This window comes from Lissotriton helveticus, chromosome 6 (assembly GCF_964261635.1).
Source record: "Lissotriton helveticus chromosome 6, aLisHel1.1, whole genome shotgun sequence".
NCBI lineage: Eukaryota > Metazoa > Chordata > Amphibia > Caudata > Salamandridae > Lissotriton > Lissotriton helveticus.
In genome coordinates this window covers 1,694,583,151-1,694,598,579 of record NC_136067.1, presented here as the reverse complement: position 1 = coordinate 1,694,598,579, position 15,429 = coordinate 1,694,583,151, and the positions used below count along the sequence as shown (strand labels likewise).

The 15,429-nt window shown below is 41.1% G+C and overlaps 1 protein-coding gene across 1 annotated transcript in view; it reads right to left on the bottom strand.

Moving 5' to 3' along the window:
* The window catches only part of LOC144762844 (uncharacterized), an 86,851-nt gene extending 73,390 nt beyond the window's left edge, over positions 1–13,461 (bottom strand). The window contains exon 1 of the mRNA XM_078648123.1: positions 13,424–13,461. Within this exon, the coding sequence (XP_078504249.1) occupies positions 13,424–13,461 (38 nt within the window). The remainder of the gene's footprint in view (positions 1–13,423) is intronic.
* Positions 13,462–15,429: the final 1,968 nt, after the last annotated feature.

The window sequence follows — 15,429 nt, the reverse complement described above, 5'->3', positions numbered from 1 at the left end:
AGAGTATTGCGACTCTGTGCTTGTTTGTAAATAGAGAATGAACCAAAGAGAACAATCAATCAAATGGAGAGAGAAGCAGGCACGACGTATTACAAAGGGGGCAAAGGGCTGCGTTAACTACCCTTCACTATCTGCAAAGAGAGAGTACTCCTAATAGAAATGAGGGGTGGGGGGCAGTATTCAAAGCAGATCAGTGTGCATAAACACGAAAATGTTTTTACTTACCACGTACTTGACATTCGACAGCTTATGATATTTGCTATTAAAAAACCATTGAAATTCACTGAAAAAACCATAGGTTATAGACCATATATAGTTGGAATTAGCATTTACAAAACCTTGAAAATTCACTGAAAAAACCATAGGTTATACACCATATATAGTTAGGAATTAGCATTTAAAAAACCTTATTTTACTCACACAAAACCATTGAAATTCCATATATAGTTAGTTGCACTAACTATATATCGCGCACCCGCAATCCACTGCTGATCATGTCACATATTACATCATTCATGACATGGTCAGTGACATCACTGATGACATCACTGATGACATCTCAAATGACATCACTGATGACATCACTGATGACATCTCATTTGACATCATTCTTGTGCTAATACGATAAACCTCTTCAGACTCTAATATAACCTTAGATACACTCAGTGTATACAGACACTCACACACTGCCACTCATCCATGGAGTTACTCACACACCCAGTCAGTCATGCAAAGAAACAATCTCACCTCCATTTCTTCAACTATACAGTTAAACACACCTTACTTATTGAAACATATACTAACACATATTTACTCTCTTATACAATCCCTGATACAAGTTCACAATGATCGATACAACCACTCACTCATTCAGTGGCTCTCATGCACAGTTATTTATATATGCCAACTCTCACATGTACTGTGTTTTACATATGTACTTACTATGACATGTAGCATTGAGATATCCATTCACTCATCAATACACTCATGCACACAGTCAACTGCCCATGTAGCTGTTTCCACATGCACTCTTGAACTCATACACCTAGTGAATAAACTGCTCACACATCTATGCATAGAGTCACACACCTTCCAGCCACCCCCACACAAACTCAATCTCCCATAGAAATACTTGGGCAACCAATTAATAACACATATAGCCTCTCGTATAGCTAATGATCAACACATGCAGCAGTTTACAGAACAACAGACATAATGATGCACAAATTAAGACAGTTTAGTCACTAACCCATGCATTCAGTGAGACACATTTAATCACTCACTCATACAGTCAGTCATGCACCTACTAAATCCTTCATCCAGACACTTATACATCCACTCAAGACATATTTTAACTTTACAGAAAAATACAGTCACTGGATGTTGTCATCAGTGATGTCATCAGTGATGTCATTTGAGATGTCATCAGTGATGTCATCAGTGATGTCACTGACCATGTCATGAATGATGTAATATGTGACATGATCAGCAGTGGATTGCGGGTGCGCGATATATAGTTAGTGCAACTAACTATATATGGAATTTCAATGGTTTTGTGTGAGTAAAATAAGGTTTTTTAAATGCTAATTCCTAACTATATATGGTGTATAACCTATGGTTTTTTCAGTGAATATATATATAGTTAGGATTGTTTTCCATAGGGAAATCGCAACTTTCTATTGGGAATAACTTTGGCGCCGGTTGAGGAATCTTCCTGAAATTTTACTTAACTTTGCCTCGCGGCGCTCCGCTCCTTCCTGAAAGTTTGGGGGGGATTCGTCAAACGGGGGCCGAGATAAAAGGGGGGTCCCAAAACATGTTTTCCCCATGTTAATTTCCATAGGGCCGTTGGACTCACTTTTAGCCCGAACGGCTGAATGGTTTTCCACCAAACTTGTCAAAATTGTAGGGACTGGTAGCCGGATGTGCCTTTGCTATGTCTCAAGAAATATGCTCCAGTGGTTTTTACGAAAATTAACTATGAAAAAATATATATTGGGCTACATTGGGCTATATATATGTTAGAGCCCAAATGTAGCCCAATGTAGCCCAATGTAGCCCAATGTAGCCCAAAGATGGCCACCAGAGACAAAAAAAAAACAAATGTAGCCCAAATATCAGCCAGATGTAGCCCAACTATAGCCCAATGACAGAATGTCCCAGAGTGTTCTAAAGAACAACTAGAGCGCTAACAGTCTTACTTATGACAACAGTATGGCACACCTGAAGTCATCTTGATTGGAATAAAGTGTTAACACTTAAAACATTTAATTTGCAAAGGAACAAAATGAGGGGGTTGATTTTGCCATAGAAATTATAATTAGTGCTGAAGAAAGAAAAATTAGGGCACATTTTAAGTGACTTCTCAAATCCTCTTATATTTCATTAAAAAAATTCTGATATGCAGTCTCCCAAGATGGCCACCAGAGACAAAAGAGCCCAAATGTAGCCCAAATATCAGCCAGATGTAGCCCAACTATAGCCCAATGACAGAATGTCCCAGAGTGTTCTAAAGAACAACTAGAATGCTAACAGTCTTACTTATGACAAAAGTATGGCACACCTGAAGTCATCTTGATTGGAATAAAGTAATACATTTAATTTGAAAAGGAACAAAATGAGGGGTTTCATTTTGCCATAGAAATTATATATATATATATATATTCACTGAAAAAACCATAGGTTACACACCAGTTATAGTTAGGAATTAGCATTTAAAAAACCTTTGAAATTCACTGAAAAAACAATAGGTTTCACACCAGTTATAGTTAGCTGGAACTTTTACTCGCATAAAACCATTGAAATTCCCACGTTATAGTTAGTTGGACTCACTATAACTTGCACGTCTGCAATGCACTGCTGATGACGTCACATATTACATCAGTCATGCATATATTTAAATATTTAAACATTACTCGCTAATATATGTATTCACTAAGATACACTTAATAAGCCAGTTAACCAATCAATTTTTTTTTTAAAAACACTGAAAAAACCATAGGTTTCAGGCCTTATATAGTTAGGAATTAGCATTTAAAAAACCTTTGAAATTCACTGAAAAAACCATAGGTTTCAGGCCTTATATAGTTAGGAATTAGCATTTCAAAAACCTTTGAAATTCACTGAAAAAAACATAGGTTTCAGGCCTTATATAGTTAGGAATCAGCATTTAAAAACCCTTTGAAATTCACTGAAAAAACCATAGGTTTCAGGCCTTATATAGTTAGGAATTACCATTTAAAAAAACCTTTGAAATTCACCGAGAAAACCATAGGTTTCAGGAGTTATATAGTTAGGAATTAGTTTTTAAAAAACCTTTGAAATTCACTAAAAAAACTATAAGTTTTAGTGGTGTTATAGTTAGCTGGACATTTTACTCATACAAAACCAATGAAATTGCTCCTATATAGTTAGTTGTACTAACTATATTTCGCGCACCCGCAATCCACTGCTGATGATGTCACATATTAGATCATTCATGACATGGTCAGTGACATCACTGATGACATCTCAAATGACATCACTGATGACATCATCAACGTGACAATCACATACACCATTTCATACACTATTACAATTTTTCCTCACTGTTTGTAAAATACAGAGTATCATATTTAAATCCATTGTCACAGCAATACAAGTATCTAAAAATCCACTCAGTGATTCATAGATGTATACACACATCTAATCACTTACCTATGGATTCACTCATACATGCTGTCAATGAACAATAGAACACTATCAAAAATACTTATACATCTATATCGACATTAAACAACATCACGCATCCTATTCACATATGAAGTCATCCTACTCACTTATGCAAACAATGGATCATACTTACATATTTACTTAGCAAAACACTTATACAAACACCACTTCTTCTATTCATTTAGATAGTAAGTCATACTTAGTGAATTATAAAATCATTATTACAAGTATACAGTTATCCATACAGTCACTCACACAATCATTGTGTCTTATGTATACTTATTTACATACAACAACTGACACATACACTGCCTTTTATTTTTCTAGTTTGTTGGACCTGTACCTTTGAGAAATATATTTGCTCATCACCACACCCATAAAGAGATTCCTTCACCCAAACTGTTAGAACATGTATTTTTAACTTCATATATCTACTGAATCAACTATTCACACATCTTTGTACAGTCACACCCCCCCCCCACCGAACCACACACACTTTCACACTCCCATACAAATACTCAGTTAACTAATCAATAACTAATATAGACTTTCACATAGCTAGTAACCAACTGTAGAATCAGTTTACACAACAACTGACAAAGTGATACAGATATTCACACAGTTATATTTAGTGAGACATTATAAATTGGTCAAGTAAACAGTCAATTACACTGCTACTAAATCCTCCATCCAAATATTTATTTATATATATCCACTCATTCTTCAATGTAAATTGCTATATATATAATGCATATTTAAATAACGAAGCAAACCACATTCACTGAATGATGTCATCAGTGATGTCATCAGTGATGTCATTTGAGATGTCATCAGTGATGTCACTGACCATGTCATGAATGATCTAATATGTGACATCATCAGCAGTGGATTGCGGGTGCGCGAAATATAGTTAGTACAACTAACTATATAGGAGCAATCTCATTGGTTTTGTATGAGTAAAATGTCCAGCTAACTATAACACCACTAAAACTTATAGTTTTTGGAGTGAATATATATATATATATATATATATATATATATATATATATATATATTACCTACTGGCGGTCGCCAGTAGGTAGTTATAGTTAGGACCTATTTTCCATAAAAAATCCACAACATTCTATTTGGAATAACTTTGGTGCCGGTTGATGAATCTTCGCGAAGTTTCCCAAACTAATTATCATTATCGGGATGATTCGTGTAGCGGGGGCTGAGAAAAAAGGGGGGTCCCAAAACATGTTTTTCCCATGCAATTTTCCATAGGACCTTTTGACGTAGCTACAGCCCGAACGGCTGAACGGAATTACACCAAATTTGGCAAAGAGGTAGTCCTCAGTTCAGACTCATGCCCTTTGCTTAAATGGTGTCAATCTGTTCAGTAGTTCCTGAGAAAATGACAGTTAAAATCATTTATATATCTATGGCCTCGGTGGATCTGCGCACCCTGAGCGCAGCATGAGCGCACCATGAGCGCACCCTTCCGATCATGCGCTGAATGCTAATTGGCTGTCAAGTGGTTGTCAACATTCGAAACCAGGAACTGTTGGCAGCCATTTTGTGCCTCGGTAGAAGCGAGGCTGAAGAAGTTAGTGGAACAAGTGTGCAAAACGTATAAAGGGGATAGGGTAGAAATATCCTGATCCTCTAGACCTGTTTAGGGGACCCCGAGGACCCCAAATTCTAATTTCATGTTGTTTTTTAAATAACCCGGCAGGTGCGGCAGAGGGTGCGCGGAGCCTGCCGTAAAAAAAAATAGATATAACGGGGCTCCTTTTGTAATTAGCCCGCGGGATTGCCAAATCCCGGGGGAACATTTTAAAAATGTATGGGGGCCCAGAGGGGCACCCAAGCCCCAGGGACCACCACCCCCAGGGGCTTTCTGTATTGTGGGAGGGGGGCTGCGTGGCCCCCCTCCTGGAGCCCTCGAGGGGCCTGGTGACTGCCACCCCCCAGGGCCGGCTCCTGCAGTGTCCGGGGGTGCGTACCCCCGGGACACTGCTGTTTGCTATGAGAGTTATTTACAACAAGGGGTGGTGAGGGACAGAGTCTCTGAATTAAGCAGAATACTCTCACCCAGTCAAGAGATCAGGGCTAGATCCAACACCGTTTTTTAGCTCATTGCACCATCCCAGTTTCAGAACCTGGCTGTATGCAAATTAGTCTGTTCCTGTCCCAGTGCATGATGGGAACAGGGCAAACCAAACTACAAAAGCCAATTCTTACACTGGGAAGGAAACAAGCTTCCGGGGACCGGTTTCTGGCATTACAGCCGTCTTCGGCCCGGCTTGCTTGAATCCTGATGGTGCAATGAGCAAGGGACTCATGTCTGAGTATACCCTTCCACGCTTAGGGTGGACAAAATTATTTACAACAAGGGGTGGTGAGGGACAGAGTCTCTGAATTAAGCAGAATACTCTCACCCAGTCAAGAGATCAGGGCTAGATCCAACACCGTTTTTTAGCTCATTGCACCATCCCAGTTTCAGAACCTGGCTGTATGCAAATTAGTCTGTTCCTGTCCCAGTGCATGATGGGAACAGGGCAAACCAAACTACAAAAGCCAATTCTTACACTGGGAAGGAAACAAGCTTCCGGGGACCGGTTTCTGGCATTACAGCCGTCTTCAGCCCGGCTTGCTTGAATCCTGATGGTGCAATGAGCAAGGGACTCATGTCTGAGTATACCCTTCCACGCTTAGGGTGGACAAAATTATTTACAACAAGGGGTGGTGAGGGACAGAGTCTCTGAATTAAGCAGAATACTCTCACCCAGTCAAGAGATAAGGGCTAGATCCAACACCGTTTTTTAGCTCATTGCACCATCCCAGTTTCAGAACCTGGCTGTATGCAAATTAGTCTGTTCCTGTCCCAGTGCATGATGGGAACAGGGCAAACCAAACTACAAAAGCCAATTCTTACACTGGGAAGGAAACAAGCTTCCGGGGACCGGTTTCTGGCATTACAGCCGTCTTCGGCCCGGCTTGCTTGAATCCTGATGGTGCAATGAGCAAGGGACTCATGTCTGAGTATACCCTTCCACGCTTAGGGTGGACAAAATTATTTACAACAAGGGGTGGTGAGGGACAGAGTCTCTGAATTAAGCAGAATACTCTCACCCAGTCAAGAGATCAGGGCTAGATCCAACACCGTTTTTTAGCTCATTGCACCATCCCAGTTTCAGAACCTGGCTGTATGCAAATTAGTCTGTTCCTGTCCCAGTGCATGATGGGAACAGGGCAAACCAAACTACAAAAGCCAATTCTTACACTGGGAAGGAAACAAGCTTCCGGGGACCGGTTTCTGGCATTACAGCCGTCTTCGGCCCGGCTTGCTTGAATCCTGATGGTGCAATGAGCAAGGGACTCATGTCTGAGTATACCCTTCCACGCTTAGGGTGGACAAAATTATTTACAACAAGGGGTGGTGAGGGACAGAGTCTCTGATTTAAGCAGAATACTCTCACCCAGTCAAGAGATCAGGGCTAGATCCAACACCGTTTTTTAGCTCATTGCACCATCCCAGTTTCAGAACCTGGCTGTATGCAAATTAGTCTGTTCCTGTCCCAGTGCATGATGGGAACAGGGCAAACCAAACTACAAAAGCCAATTCTTACACTGGGAAGGAAACAAGCTTCCGGGGACCGGTTTCTGGCATTACAGCCGTCTTCGGCCCGGCTTGCTTGAATCCTGATGGTGCAATGAGCAAGGGACTCATGTCTGAGTATACCCTTCCATGCTTAGGGTGGACAAAATTATTTACAACAAGGGGTGGTGAGGGACAGAGTCTCTGAATTAAGCAGAATACTCTCACCCAGTCAAGAGATCAGGGCTAGATCCAACACCGTTTTTTAGCTCATTGCACCATCCCAGTTTCAGAACCTGGCTGTATGCAAATTAGTCTGTTCCTGTCCCAGTGCATGATGGGAACAGGGCAAACCAAACTACAAAAGCCAATTCTTACACTGGGATGGAAACAAGCTTCCGGGGACCGGTTTCTGGCATTACAGCCATCTTCGGCCCGGCTTGCTTGAATCCTGATGGTGCAATGAGCAAGGGACTCATGTCTGAGTATACCCTTCCACGCTTGGGGTGGACAAAATTATTTACAACAAGGGGTGGTGAGGGACAGAGTCTCTGAATTAAGCAGAATACTCTCACCCAGTCAAGAGATCAGGGCTAGATCCAACACCGTTTTTTAGCTCATTGCACCATCCCAGTTTCAGAACCTGGCTGTATGCAAATTAGTCTGTTCCTGTCCCAGTGCATGATGGGAACAGGGCAAACCAAACTACAAAAGCCAATTCTTACACTGGGAAGGAAACAAGCTTCCGGGGACCGGTTTCTGGCATTACAGCCGTCTTCGGCCCGGCATGCTTGAATCCTGATGGTGCAATGAGCAAGGGACTCATGTCTGAGTATACCCTTCCACGCTTAGGGTGGACAAAATTATTTACAACAAGGGGTGGTGAGGGACAGAGTCTCTGAATTAAGCAGAATACTCTCACCCAGTCAAGAGATCAGGGCTAGATCCAACACCGTTTTTTAGCTCATTGCACCATCCCAGTTTCAGAACCTGGCTGTATGCAAATTAGTCTGTTCCTGTCCCAGTGCATGATGGGAACAGGGCAAACCAAACTACAAAAGCCAATTCTTACACTGGGAAGGAAACAAGCTTCCGGGGACCGGTTTCTGGCATTACAGCCGTCTTCGGCCCGGCTTGCTTGAATCCTGATGGTGCAATGAGCAAGGGACTCATGTCTGAGTATACCCTTCCACGCTTAGGGTGGACAAAATTATTTACAACAAGGGGTGGTGAGGGACAGAGTCTCTGAATTAAGCAGAATACTCTCACCCAGTCAAGAGATCAGGGCTAGATCCAACACCGTTTTTTAGCTCATTGCACCATCCCAGTTTCAGAACCTGGCTGTATGCAAATTAGTCTGTTCCTGTCCCAGTGCATGATGGGAACAGGGCAAACCAAACTACAAAAGCCAATTCTTACACTGGGAAGGAAACAAGCTTCCGGGGACCGGTTTCTGGCATTACAGCCGTCTTCGGCCCGGCTTGCTTGAATCCTGATGGTGCAATGAGCAAGGGACTCATGTCTGAGTATACCCTTCCACGCTTAGGGTGGACAAAATTATTTACAACAAGGGGTGGTGAGGGACAGAGTCTCTGAATTAAGCAGAATACTCTCACCCAGTCAAGAGATCAGGGCTAGATCCAACACCGTTTTTTAGCTCATTGCACCATCCCAGTTTCAGAACCTGGCTGTATGCAAATTAGTCTGTTCCTGTCCCAGTGCATGATGGGAACAGGGCAAACCAAACTACAAAAGCCAATTCTTACACTGGGAAGGAAACAAGCTTCCGGGGACCGGTTTCTGGCATTACAGCCGTCTTCGGCCCGGCTTGCTTGAATCCTGATGGTGCAATGAGCAAGGGACTCATGTCTGAGTATACCCTTCCACGCTTGGGGTGGACAAAATTATTTACAACAAGGGGCTTTTGGGATGGTGCAATGAGCTAAAAAACGGTGTTGGATCTAGCCCTGATCTCTTGACTGGGTGAGAGTACTCTGCTTAATTCAGAGACTCTGTCCACCACCACCCCTTGTTGTAAATTATTTTGTCCACCCTAAGCGTGGAAGGGTATACTCAGATGTGAGTCCCTTGCTCATTGCACCATCAGGATTCAAGCAAGCCGGGCCGAAGACGCCTGAAATGGCAGAAACCGGTCCCCGGAAGCTTGTTTCCTTCCCAGTGTAAGAATTGGCTTTTGTAGTCTGGTCTGCCCTGTTCCCATGATGCACTGGGCCAGGGACAGACTAATTTGCATACAGCCGGGTTCTGAAACTGGGATGGTGCAATGAGCTAAAAAACGGTGTTGGATCTAGCCCTGATCTCTTGACTGGGTGAGAGTACTCTGCTTAATTCAGAGACTCTGTCCATCACCACCCCTTGTTGTAAATTATTTTGTCCACCCTAAGCGTGGAAGGGTATACTCAGATGTGAGTCCCTTGCTCATTGCACCATCAGGATTCAAGCAAGCCGGGCCGAAGACGCCTGAAATGGCAGAAACCGGTCCCCGGAAGCTTGTTTCCTTCCCAGTGTAAGAATTGGCTTTTGTAGTCTGGTCTGCCCTGTTCCCATGATGCACTGGGCCAGGGACAGACTAATTTGCATACAGCCGGGTTCTGAAACTGGGATGGTGCAATGAGCTAAAAAACGGTGTTGGATCTAGCCCTGATCTCTTGACTGGGTGAGAGTACTCTGCTTAATTCAGAGACTCTGTCCATCACCACCCCTTGTTGTAAATTATTTTGTCCACCCTAAGCGTGGAAGGGTATACTCAGATGTGAGTCCCTTGCTCATTGCACCATCAGGATTCAAGCAAGCTGGGCCGAAGACGCCTGAAATGGCAGAAACCGGTCCCCGGAAGCTTGTTTCCTTCCCAGTGTAAGAATTGGCTTTTGTAGTCTGGTCTGCCCTGTTCCCATGATGCACTGGGCCAGGGACAGACTAATTTGCATACAGCCGGGTTCTGAAACTGGGATGGTGCAATGAGCTAAAAAACGGTGTTGGATCTAGCCCTGATCTCTTGACTGGGTGAGAGTACTCTGCTTAATTCAGAGACTCTGTCCATCACCACCCCTTGTTGTAAATTAGTTTGCTATGAGAGGGCAGGAGTCTCGCGGCTCTTGCCCTCCCGTAGCATACTTGGTTTGGATTTTGAAAGAGAGAGCAGGGAAACCTGCTCTCTCTTTCAAAATCCAAACCATACTGCTTTTTCACATGGGGAGCTGCATGTTAGCAGCTCCTTTGTGGAAAAGCAATGCCGGCTCCCGAAGGACTCGGGGAACCGGCGGGATCGTGGGGGCATTGAGGCTCCCTCCACGGTCCCTAACAGTTTTTATAAGCCCCGGGGGATGGGGTGCTCAGTGCGGCCCCCTGGTGTGCACGCGTTGGATGTACTACTTCTGTAGGGTGTGCGACTCCAAGCAAAAAATCACAATTCTTTTTTTTTAGATATACAGCAAGCTTTTGTATTTAAAAAGAGCCCTTGTGTTTATTGAGAGATTTTGGTGCCTACAAGTAAGTACCTATGCAGTCTAAAGTTCAAGAGGAAGACTCTGTTACCCTCATCTGTAAAATGTACACTATCTCTCCTATAGATGCCATCTATATTGAAACGCAGATTGTTGTGGTAAATGGACCCCATTCTATAATCTCGGAGAAAAGCAGAAACAGATTTATTGACATGTTTCCTAGCTTTCTCAATTTGTGGACAAAATTGATTGGACCAGTTTCATTTCTGCCTTTGGCATATGTTAGAATAGACAAAGGCAGTTTGGGGGAAAAGTGACATCAATTCTGTAAAGGTGTCCTTTATAAGCATTTCCATTCCTACTCCAGTGAAAGTGCCTAGGTCATTGCCACCACAGTGTACAATTATGAGGTCAGGGTGTTGGAGATGCAAAAAGGATTTAACCAATGGTATCATTTGGAGCCACTTTAACCCTCTCTGTCCAATCCATTTAAAGTCTACATTTGGTAAAGCTAAGTCTTTGTCCATGTTTCTGTTTTCTGCATACCTTTGGCTCCAGAAAATATAGCTGCGTCCCACAATCTACACTCTAAGCATCTTGAAGGGAGGTCTGGATGCACTCAGATGGTCTCTGTAAATGAAATGGCAGTTTGAAAAGTAAGATTTTTCTAAAATTGTGGATAAGATGCAGTTTTGAAAAAAGAAAAGAAATGATTGGTTGTTTGACAACATTCTACACTGAAAACTAGGGTGCATGTTTCTGTTTTTTAAAAGCATGTTTCTTATTGGTTAACAAAAACTGTGTGAAAGTAACATTACATAGGACACAGCTTAAGTGCACCTGTTTGCAAGACACAAGGTATAGTATACAATGGAGAGATATGGTGGACTTGTAGGGCCTGGTAATTTCAGAATTAAAAGAAATAAAACCCTTCAACTTAAAGCACATCACTGAGTATTTTTGCACATGTCACATTAGGCCCCATCCCTTCCCTTCATTTATATATAAACATGTCTTATCAGTTTCCTAAAACGCAAGTACTTATAAATGTATCTTGTTCTCAGTTAGCAGTACAGAAATGTACTCCTATCACAAGAATTGGCCTAGCCACTAACTCTCTTTCATATTTACAAGGAGAGGAAAAGACACTGTGAATACCTTTTGTTTTCCATGTAAATACAATCTCATCATACAAACCACTTAGCGTTGAAAAGGCATTCTATAGGTGTTTCTGTGCATGTTTGCACAGGACACTCCTAGAACAAGACACATCTTCAGTTTTATCAAAAATCCTAAATCTGGACATGTGTGTCAATGCTGTACCATCCTTGAATTGGTGTAGCAAGGCACAACAAGGAGAATTGTTTTCACTTCTCATTTTTTTCTCTTTCAATATGTGCTACAATGCACAGCATATATTGAAGGAGAAAAATGCCTTTACTGATTGTTTTTGTGTAGGAAGGTGTGCCTTTCTGCACAAAGACCCTGTACGCATGACACAGATATTCTTGTACCATGGTGCAAAGGTGCCTGTGTCACCACATGGATGAAGTTTAAGCAGCTGTGCAGAGGGAAGCACTGACTTGCAACATATGTATGTACATATGTTACATCCCTGTGCTTCAAAAGTACCACAGCACGCTGTAGCTAAACACTTTACAGTTTCATGCTGCAGCACTTCCTTATAGTTCTGCACTTATGCATTCCCCACACATCACAAATGCATTCTTTCAGTCAATTATGCACTACACATACATTCATCAGAACTTTCACACACTAGCATACAAGTTTAGCTCTTTTTTTTAACCAGAGTAGGTAGTTCTGAAAATAACTTTTTTTTGTTTTGTAGTTTGGTTTTTTTTTTTTTTTTTTTTTTTAACAATTCTTTGATTTTTTTGGTTTTTTAAAATGAAAAAAAAAACGAACGGGCCGAACAGAACAATGAGCTTTAGGGAAAAAAACAGCAATCTAACAGTGATGGTTCTCCAGAGCCCTGCAAACGAAATCAACTGATTGCTCCCCATAGCAAAGCAACCTATTGCATTTTATGCAATGAATTGTGGCACTAGCCAGTTTGGGCCGGATGTCCAAAGTAGATGTTGAAGTGGACGCCCCGAAGTATTGCAACTTGCGGTGCTGGTGGTCCACTCTGTTGCAGTCTCTTGCACTCCTCTCTTGCCAGATTCACAGGATGCAAACTGTGTAGATGTTTGAACATACTGGCAGTTCCACGAGAATATTTTTTGTAGGGGTCTCCTCTTGATAGAACTACCTTGCAAATTTTGCAGGTTACCTTTGTGGCATTTGTTTTCTTCAGTCCTTCTGGGAATGTAAAAAATCTCCAAACAATTGATTCAAATCTCTTGGGGCGTGGTGGTTCAGGAACAAACCCCTCTTCATTAGACTGCTCTGATTCAGAAGAGGGTTGATTTGAAGCCATTTTTCAAATGTTAAGGGCATACAGGTCTGGAATCAACAAAAATAACATTTCATGCTAGCTCAGGTCTTCTCCTAAGGAAGGTCTAACAAGAGTGATTGAAATGGGTGGGGTCCTTCAATACTTACAATAGGAAGTGTAATGAACCAATCAAATCTCTTTTTTATGGTCACATGGGGTCTGCGTATGATGTCACGTGCAACCGCCCTGCTGTCGCGTAGTACGTACTTGTCACGTATGCGCCACGAGTCGCGTACAAGTCGCATAGCGTCGACGTTGGAAAAGTCGTATTTATCGCACACCATACAGGGATCCTACAAAACAATCCTAAAATGGCGGACATGTTCCGCTCAGTGAACAAGAAGGGTGCGATTTAGGTGCGCGACGCCAAAATAAATAGAAACAAATAATAATAAAGAAAATAATATAAATATATTTAAAAGAACATAAAACATATATATATATATATATATATATTTTTAATACATTTTTATTAAATATGTCTAATGTAATTAAAAAAATAAGATATCTAAAAAAATAGATTAAAAAAATAGAGTAAAGCAATATGAAATATATATATAACAATTAATACATTTAAAAATTGACATTTATTACAAAAGCTTTGAAATTCACTGAAAAAAACATAGGTTTCAGACATGTTATAGTTCGGAATTAGCATTTAAAAAACCTTTGGAATTCACTGAAAAAACCATAGGTTTTAGGGGTGTTATAGTTAGCTGGACATTTCACTCGTAAAAAAACATTGACATTCCTCCATTATAGTTAGTTGTACTAACTATAACTCGTACGCCCGCAATCCACTGCTGATGATGTCACATATTACATCATTCATGACATGGTCAGTGACATCACTGATGACATCACTGATGACATCTCAAATGACATCACTGATTACATCATCCAAGTGACAATCCGATACATCTTATCATACACTAGTATAACCTGTCAACACTCATTATAAAATATGGAATACCATATTTGAAACCATTGACACACCAATACAAGTCTCTAATAACCCACTCAGTGATTTCAACAACTACACACACATCTAAACACTTACCTGTAGATTCACTCATACATGATAACAAAGATCAATATAAAACTATTAAATATACTTGTACACCTACACGACATTACACACCAGCACACATCCTATTCACTTATGCAGTCATCCTACTCACTTATGCAAACAATTGATCATACTTACATTTACTCAGCTACACACTTATACAAACACCACTTTATTTATTGACATAGATAGTAACGCATACTTAGGGCCAGATGTAGGTCGCCCAATACCGGTCGGTAAAGGCCAAAATTACCGAATTTTGTCCGTTACCGACCGGTATTGGGCTTTTTAGATTTAGGTGACATTTTTGTAGGATTCGGTATTTTACCGAATCGGTAATTTAAGGATTCGGTAAAATACCGAATTCTTAACATACCGATTCGGTAAATTACCGAATCCAGGATGTAGGGAGCACTCAAGTTAGTGCATTCCTCAGTTAAGGATTCGTTGTTTACCACCAACTACAAGTTGGTGGTAAATAATGAAAACCTTTGAAAAAGCATTTTTTGACTTTTCCAACAGTTGCCATGTTGCAGACATACATGCCCTTAGGGCATGTATGTCTGCAACATGTGCACCCATACACAATTGAGGGGTGCAACAGGGTGTCAAAGTGACACCCTTCCACCCTTCAATGTTTTCCCCCTTTTACCGAATCGGTATTTACCGATTCGGTAATTGACATTTATTCCTATGGGCCTCCAGTAAATACAGAATTTTACAGAAACTGTAAAATTTACCGAAAATTACCTACATACTATTTATCTATTCTTAAATACAGAATCAGTATGATTCGGTATTTAAGAATCGGTAAATAGTATTTACCTACATCTGGCTTTTAGTGTGTTATAAAATCACTATTACAAGTATCCAGTTTTCAATACAGTCACTGATACAAACACTGAGTCTTATGTATACTAATTTATAAACAACAACTGTCACATACAGTGCCTTTTATATTTCTACATTGTTGGATATGTATCATTGAGAAATATATTTACTCATCACCACACCCATAAAGAGATTCAGTCACCCAAACAAGTGTTTCCACGTGCAGTCTTAACCTCATATACCTACGAAATCAACTATTTACACATCTTTGGACAGTCACACACCTCCCACCCAACCACACACACACATTCAC